The sequence below is a fragment of the Protomyctophum parallelum genome (assembly GCF_964188405.1).
Source record: "Protomyctophum parallelum genome assembly, chromosome: 19".
In the NCBI taxonomy this organism is placed as follows: Eukaryota; Metazoa; Chordata; class Actinopteri; order Myctophiformes; family Myctophidae; genus Protomyctophum; species Protomyctophum parallelum.
This window is the reverse complement of record NC_139717.1, coordinates 19,687,776-19,696,670: the sequence shown is the minus strand read 5'-3', so window position 1 is coordinate 19,696,670 and position 8,895 is coordinate 19,687,776. Positions and strand designations below refer to the sequence as shown.

The following is an 8,895-nucleotide window of genomic DNA, read 5'->3' as shown; positions in this document are numbered from 1 at the left end:
ATGTTGAATAACCACTGTCGCCAGTTGTCAGACGTCAGCGATCTACAACACACCAACTTGGACTACATCACACATAAGCCTGCTAACTTATATAGGCTAAGTGCTGACCTATACACAGTAGCACTTCACTCCTTCAAGTCCTTTATTAGAGGTGTTCGTGACTGCATTTTTTGTGAAATGCTTTATTGGACGTTGCACCTGAAAGGGTCTCTAAAGATACCGTGCGATGCTGCCGTAGCAGTGTGAACCACAAAGTGTACTGCTTTAGAGGAGACTTTATCGAGTCCAAGCGTCGGACTGAAGTGCATGTCTTCAACACACTGTCTTTACGCTGGATAACGTTGCTCCCAGAGACACCTGGGAGAGGACAACGCCCCCTTGACGTTCACCCCATGCGCATCAGCAGTGCTTATAGACCCTTTCATCTACATCTGGGGGGGGAAAGACGGACACGTGGAACTACAGCACGGCACTTTATGCATTCGATGTTGCTGCCCATCGAATGCTCACACCCACGATTTCTGGGACTGTTCCAAAAGGGAGGCATGGCCACTCAGCCTGTGTCGTTGGGAAGGTCATGTTTATACATGGAGGACGGACCGAGACTGGATACACTAATGACATCTACAAGTTAGACACCACCGCTATGGTCTGGGCTTTAATAGAATCCGGAGGCACTCCACCACCTCTTTCATTCCATCATTCTGCCACCGTCATCGGGGCAAAGATGTTTGTATTTGGGGGCCATGGGGCCCAGTGGGATCAGTACTCCAATACAATCAGAGTGTTTGACATCGAGACCAGCGTCTGGCTTAACACTTCACATTACCTTCCAAAAGGACGCTACAGTCATTCAGCCTTTTCCTACAATGGAGAGATGTATATATTTGGAGGCAGGAAATTGTACCAGGACTTCAATGAGATGTGGAAATTCAGTCCAGAAAACTTCACCTGGAAGAAGGTTGAGTCCAAAGGGAATGTTCCATGTCTAAGAACTTTTAACACAATATGGAGTCACTATATGGTGTGCTGTTGCATGGTGGGAGATCGCATTATCCTCTTTGGAGGACATGGATCATCATACGGCACAGCCAACGATGGCCTGTACTTCTTGGACTTAAGTCCTAGTCTGAAGACGTTATGCAAGCTGGCCGTTATTCAGTACGGTCTGGAACGGTCTGAACTCCCACCCAACATCAGGTGGGAACTGGCAGCCATGCTACCAACAGCAATAGAAGAAATAACAGCCAGCCCACAAAATAAGTAATAGTTAATTTACAATATAATTTTATTTACAGCGCTTTAATAATCACACATCATTCACCAGAAAACACCACAGATAGACTCACTGAGTTAACTCATAATACAGTCTGCCCTCAGCCCCCATGCTTTTAGGAAAACAAACCATTATTGATAAAGCAATATAATTATATAATGTTTAATCAAAATGGTATGTCTTCCGTACTATTTTCACTACTCCTTAAAAGACGTGGAAAAATGTTTGAATTATGATTTAATTGTGCACTCTGGGATATGGGTTCTAATCTCAGGAGTAAACATGCAAGTTACAAATTGCAGCTATCAACATAAACAAAAATGCTAACTAGAAATATAATAATGTGACTGTATAACTTGCTGAGTTAGATTTTGAATGTGACACCCTGTAAATTCAGATGGATTGGTGCCTATAATAGTTGGTAAAATAGTAGCGTTTCACATACATACATACATACATACCGGTACTATAGTTTCTGGGAATATTAATATTATTAGCCAGCCTTCCACATACAGGTACTATGGTTTCTGGCTTCTTTACATAGATTGTGCAATATATTCACACAATATTCACACACATTCATACACAGATGGCAGAGGAAACCATGCAAGGCACGAATCTCCACATCAGGATAAATCAGGGGTTTGGTAGCCTCTGTACCCAGGCTTTTATTTTCGTTCGCATTCGGCTCAAAAAGAAAAGCCTGGGGAAACCCATTGGAAGACCTGGCATAGGAAGTGGGAGTCAACTATGGTGATGTCCCATTGCACAGTGGTTGAAGTGATGACATTTTGTGGCATCTTTGGTCTCGGGGGGAGGGGTGGGTGGGATTGTTTGTTTTTGTGTTCCTTGCTTTTGCTGTTGTGTTGTTTTATGTGTGTTTTGTTTGCTTTGAGTCTTTCATGTTGTTAACGTGTCTTATTGTGATTTTTGTCTTAAAATAAAAAACATTTGATAACAAAAAAAAAAACTATGGTGATGTCAGTGTTCTCTGCTGTTTGCTTCTGGGGAGGGGGCGGGGAAGGGAAGGGCGCTCAGATCAGTGAAACAATAAGAACCACCGCTTTTTCCCCCCTTCGTACCAGCACCTGCCCCTCTAGAGCAGACATCACACAGGCTGGGTTCAGAGTCGGCATGCTCAAGTACACTTCAACACCAACTCTGGACGACCCTTTTGTCTTGTCCGATCCACATGGTTCAGGAACATGAGTCTGTTGGTGTGAAAAAAAAATATATATATAAAAAAGTCAAAATAGTAAAAAATGCCAAATAATTTAAGGGGTAAGCCAGCGTGCAAGATAGGGCCCCAAGAGTGTACAAATGGAACCAAATGGACCCATTTGCTCACATGTGTACTACACTCTGAGAAAAGAAAAAAATAACACTTTTACTGTGCACTTATATGTCTACTATACCTGGGCATGTGCGTCCTATTACGCTGTGAGACACACATCTGAAATGGCTGTGAAGGGCAGGCATCTCCCCCACAATGTCCCACGTGTCTGTCTGATCGTTGAATGCCTCGATGCACCGGAGATCCCTACGTGAACGCACAACAAGATAGCCATGAGGGGAATGTCTGCTGTGATCAAGTAGCCTTTTTCCAGGCCAATATAAAGTAAAGAAATAAAACAAATAAGACAAAGACATTTGAAATAAATGCCATTACTGTTCAACGCTGAATGCGGCCATCCCACCAAGTACGTAGATCTGACCATCCACCACAGCCACGCCAGGGTACTGGCGTTGCCGTTTCATGGAGGGACACATGCTCCACTGGTCAGTCTTTGGGTCGTAGCACTCCACCTGGTCTCTGAGAATGGGCGGACTCTGACCACCTATAGATAACGCAGGAATGACCGGGCTAGTTGCCGTTACTGGGATCCATTATGTGCCTAAACTACTAGTGAAGTAAGTGAGTCTATTATGGAACGTAAGAGCCATTACGAACAGATGCGTTACCTATAACGTAGAGCTTTCCTTTGGACGTACAGAGAGATGCACGATGACGGCATATCAGCATAGGAGCGGCCTCTGTCCATACGGATGTTTTAGGGTTGTACTTGTACATTTCTTGTCGCCAGCCTGTGTGATAGTAATCATACATGTTTTAGGATTGTACTTGTTGTGTTGCCAGCCTGTGATAACAGTGACACCAAAGCACCAGGAGGACACAAAACATTATCCATTGTCAATGTGAGAAGGGTGAATTATTAATAAAAAATAAACATCTTCCATACCAGTAGCGTAGATAAATCCATCAAGTGCGATCACAGAATGCAGACAGTAGTTTGGCATGCCGACAGACTCCATGCAGTGCCAGGTATTGGTGGACGGGTTGTAGCGCTCCAGTGATTTAGTCTCTTGTCTATTGGACCCATAACCGCCCACTGCAAAGACACAGCCATCCAGCATCACCAGGGCTATGGACCATGTAAGTTGTGGAAGGAAGGAAGAAAGGGGGAGAACGCAAAACCTGGTCATTAGAACTGATTTGACCCATTAGGATTTTCTAACTCCTAAAGGTTTTCTGAAAAACATATGTTTCTATGACTTGGCGGTTCTCAAACTCTCTCGTGTAATAATGGTTAATGTAGTTCTCAAACTTTCTCATGTAATAATGGTTATTGTGGTTAAAAAGCTAAAGTGACATAGATGCGTTCCAGGTCTTAATGCGTTAACGAAGGCAAACAAAGTTAAGAAATGCTGTTCAAATGCTGCAATATGCCAGTCTTACCGAAAGAGGAGCGTGCCACGTTCATGTCAGCCATCTTCAACCATGAGTCACAGGAATAGTCATAGCGCCACAACTCCCTGCTGACTCTATTGTTAGGAAACATTCCTCCAGCCAAATATACTGTGGAGCCTGTGGGGAGAGCAGGATTAAAACAAGTTATGACTTGATTGTCTCGCACACACCATTTTTGTAACCTATATATGTTTAACTAGTATAAATTATGTCCATCATCAAAGTTATGTCCATCATCCTCACCTGACGCAACCAGAGCATACGCGTCTACAGTGAAGGAAAGAGGTGCCAGAGTCTTCCATCGATTGATCTGGGGATCGAAGCTCTCAACTGTACGGTCTGACGCCACCATAAGGATCACTTCACATGGAACTGCAGAGGAACATAAAGTAAACACAGAACCAGGCAGTCAGTAGAGTAATGTGAGCATGTGGAATGTTATGATGGCACAAATTAGCGGTCACTGAATTCAACAAATTAAAATGAGAAAATTGTATACTAAAGTATAACACTTGGAAGTTATAAAAGTACAGTAAAAACAGCAGATCTACAAGCTCATATATGAGTTCGTAAATATCTGCTGTTTTCTAACAGCTAATGTTTAAAATAATGGTTAAAGTTGTTAAAAGCTAAGGTGACAGATCTGTTCCAGGTTGACAAGTTAATTGATAAAGTTTCACAAGTTGTGTTTTATCTGCCGTTTTTGATAACTTTTAAGACCTAGGCCTACAAGGTTTTCCTAAAAAAAAATATATATGTCAAAATAGTAAAAAATGCCAAATAATTTAAGGGGTAAGCCGGCGTGCAAGATAGGGCCCCAAGAGTGTACAAATGGAACCAAATGGACCCATTTGCTCACATGTGTACTACACTCTGAGAAAAGAAAAGAATAACACTTGTACTGTGCACTTATATGTCTACTATACCTGGGCATGTGCGTCCTATTACGCTGTGAGACACACATCTGAAATGGCTGTGAAGGGCAGGCATCTCCCCCACAATGTCCCACGTGTCTGTCTGATCGTTGAATGCCTCGATGCACCGGAGATCCCTACGTGAACGCACAACAAGATAGCCATGAGGGGAATGTCTGCTGTGATCAAGTAGCCTTTTTCCAGGCCAATATAAAGTAAAGAAATAAAACAAATGAGACAAAAAAAAAATTGAAATAAATGCCATTACTGTTCAACGCTGAATGCGGCCATCCCACCAAGTACGTAGATCTGACCATCCACCACAGCCACGCCAGGGTACTGGCGTTGCCGTTTCATGGAGGGACACATGCTCCACTGGTCAGTCTTTGGGTCGTAGCACTCCACCTGGTCTCTGAGAATGGGCGGACTCTGACCACCTATAGATAACGCAGGAATGACCGGGCTAGTTGCCGTTACTGGGATCCATTATGTGCCTAAACTACTAGTGAAGTAAGTGATGAGTCTATTATGGAACGTAAGAGCCATTACGAACAGATGCGTTACCTATAACGTAGAGCTTTCCTTTGGACGTACAGAGAGATGCACGATGACGGCATATCAGCATAGGAGCGGCCTCTGTCCATACGGATGTTTTAGGGTTGTACTTGTACATTTCTTGTTGCCAGCCTGTGTGATAGTAATCATACATGTTTTAGGATTGTACTTGTTGTGTTGCCAGCCTGTGATAACAGTGACACCAAAGCACCAGGAGGACACAAAACATTATCCATTGTCAATGTGAGAAGGATGAATTATTAATAAAAATAAACATCTTCCATACCAGTAGCGTAGATAAATCCATCAAGTGCGATCACAGAATGCAGACAGTAGTTTGGCATGCCGACAGACTCCATGCAGTGCCAGGTATTGGTGGACGGGTTGTAGCGCTCCAGTGATTTAGTCTCTTGTCTATTGGACCCATAACCGCCCACTGCAACGACACAGCCATCCAGCATCACCAGGGCTATGGACCATGTAAGTTGTGGAAGGAAGGAAGAAAGGGGAAGAACGCAAAACCTGGTCATTAGAACTGATTTGACCCATTAGGATTTTCTAACTCCTAAAGGTTTTCTGAAAAACCTATGTTTCTATGACTTGGCAGTTCTCAAACTCTCTCGTGTAATAATGGTTAATGTGGTTCTCAAACTTTCTCATGTAATAATGGTTATTGTGGTTAAAAAGCTAAAGTGACATAGATGCGTTCCAGGTCTTAATGCGTTAACGAAGGCAAACAAAGTTAAGAAATGCTGTTCAAATGCTGCAATATGCCAGTCTTACCGAAAGAGGAGCGTGCCTCATTCATGTCAGCCATCTTCAACCATGAGTCACAGGAATAGTCATAGCGCCACAACTCCCTGCTGACTCTATTGTTAGGAAACATTCCTCCAGCCAAATATACTGTGGAGCCTGTGGGGAGAGCAGGATTAAAACAAGTTATGACTTGATTGTCTCGCACACACCATTTTTGTAACCTATATATTTTTAACTAGTATAAATTATGTCCATCATCAAAGTTATGTCCATCATCCTCACCTGACGCAACCAGAGCATACGCGTCTACAGTGAAGGAAAGAGGTGCCAGAGTCTTCCATCGATTGATCTGGGGATCGAAGCTCTCAACTGTACGGTCTGACGCCACCATAAGGATCACTTCACATGGAACTGCAGAGGAACATAAAGTAAACACAGAACCAGGCAGTCAGTAGAGTAATGTGAGCATGTGGAATGTTATGATGGCACAAATTAGCGGTCACTGAATTCAACAAATAAAAATGAGAAAATTGTATACTAAAGTACAACACTTGGAAGTTATAAAAGTACAGTAAAAACAGCAGATCTACAAGCTCATATATGAGTTTGTAAATATCTGCTGTTTTCTAACAGCTAATGTTTAAAATAATGGTTAAATTTGTTAAAAGCTAAGGTGACAGATCTGTTCCAGGTTGACAAGTTAATTGATAAAGTTTCACAAGTTGTGTTTTATCTGCCGTTTTTGATAACTTTTAAGACCTAGGCCTACAAGGTTTTCCTCAGACATTTTACCACCACTGACGCTGCCTTCTCAGGGCTTCTGGGAAATCAAGGTGCAATGTCTATGTCGCTGTGTTCCCCGTTGCGGTTGATCAGGACTGGAATATTTTTCGACTCCATGACAAACTATGGCACTATTTTAGGCCTTACTTTCGTGAAATGGATAATCACGACCGGGTGATTATTCAAAGGTTAGTGGAAAAACTCCCACAGTGAAGATTTTGACGATTGTAAACGAAAGTGTTAAAATGTTAGGCAGGTACCTGTGGCCCAGCGTAGCCTGTGGTTCTTGTCCTCAGAGATGAGCCTCTGGCAGGTCTGGGATTCAACCACATCCAGAGACGCTTTCACCTCGTCAAGGTAGGAGGGAGTGAGAAGAGCCAGACGGATATGCTCCATCACCTTTAAGGAGGTGTAAGTGATTAGCAGACACACATATCAGAGCTATCCAATATTATCAGCCAATATTTTCATTAAGAAACATTTTAATTCACTTTTTTCTCCCGAATTTATGATCATGTTTGTGAAAAGGAGGCACTGGAGCAGCTCAAACAATTTAGGCCCTTAATTTATTAACAGGGTGCAAGTAAAAAGCTACAACTTTTTGATGTTTCAGTTACATCTTCGTCAGGTCATGAACCTATGATAATGTTTATTTTGATTTGGAAAACCTTACATCAAAATAAAATTAGGTATAATGTGTTAATCCCACAACCGCATATATCGGTATCGGAAATTAGGAGTTGGACAATATCGGATATCTGCAAAAAAGTCGATAGACATACCTAATATATGGGGGGCTGATCCGATTAGTCCCGTTAGTATGAACATGCATTAAGGTTGGCGAACATGCGCTGCTCCCGTGCTTGCGGTTATGTTTACACATACACACACACAGAGAGAAGGGACTGACCTTTACAAAGCTCTGCTTGCGGTCCGGACTGTGGTTTAACCACAACATGGCAGCCTCAAACATCATCTCCTCCTTAGTCACATTGACATGGTCACTGGCAAGAATCTCTGTCAGTTTGTCCACAGAGAGAGAGATGAACTCTTCCTAAGGAGCATAATAAATACAGTAGTTTAGCAGATTATAGTATGACCCCAACACCATTGCCTGAAATAACATTTCTCCTCTCAATATTTATACACACGGTTGGGTCAGTTGTAGTATTGACAGGTTGAGTAACCTGTAATACAATGAAAAGAACAAAGGAGAGGAGACCCCTTGGTTGTACGACTGTACAGCCTGTGAATAAGCTAAGAGTTGGTATGGTTGTGCCGTTTGTGAAACTGCTGCGTTACTGCTAAGAGACCCTACTTATGCGGTTTGCGAAACAAGCTTCTAAATGATCTGAAACCATTTAATTGTACTTTGTGTGGTAAAGTGCTCAAACTTTCTTCTTTCCTGCCTTTATGTTACCCCCCATCTATGCACAAAAACCAATTTCACACACTTTTTACTTGTAAAACTGTAACGTGGCAAAGCTGATTCTAATTACAAAGACATTTGATATTTTATCAGCTTGGTTGGCCTGTCTCATACAAAGTTACCATTTTAGGAGAAAAGCCAACAGACAGTTAACATCAGTATCCTTCAAAGTCTGACCTGCTGATAGACGACACTGAAGTGTTTCAGAATGTAATCCATGCTGAGTTTCTCCAGTGTCTCAAAGGAGAAGGTGTCAGCCAAGCAGTGAATCCCGATACAGTTCTTTTCATCCAGGTGACTCTCCATGTAATGACAGCAGGCCTCTTGAACAGCTGTGACGTTTAACAAGTGTGCTGCTGCTAGCAGGGCCTATAGACCAAAACACACAAAATATCCATGTTAAGCACCGATGTTGGACAAAAAACATGGAGGC

General features: G+C 42.5%; 1 protein-coding gene and 1 long non-coding RNA gene across 2 annotated transcripts; both read right to left on the bottom strand.

Moving 5' to 3' along the window:
• Window positions 1-2,941: 2,941 nt before the first annotated feature.
• On the bottom strand, window positions 2,942-4,047 carry LOC310876828 (kelch-like protein 36; the record flags this gene model as incomplete). The annotated part of the gene is made up of 4 exons (XM_083790482.1): window positions 2,942-3,114; window positions 3,239-3,361; window positions 3,517-3,699; window positions 4,014-4,047. 4 exons carry the CDS (start codon window positions 4,045-4,047, stop codon window positions 2,942-2,944), a joined length of 513 nt encoding a protein of 170 aa, XP_083646608.1.
• Window positions 4,048-5,279: 1,232 nt separating this feature from the next.
• Window positions 5,280-5,891, bottom strand: LOC310876222. Its single transcript, XR_014570709.1, has 3 exons — window positions 5,781-5,891; window positions 5,504-5,626; window positions 5,280-5,376 (listed from the first exon to the last, which is right to left on the bottom strand). It is a non-coding gene; the product is annotated as an uncharacterized lncRNA (long non-coding RNA).
• Between the last annotated feature and the right edge of the window lie 3,004 nt (window positions 5,892-8,895).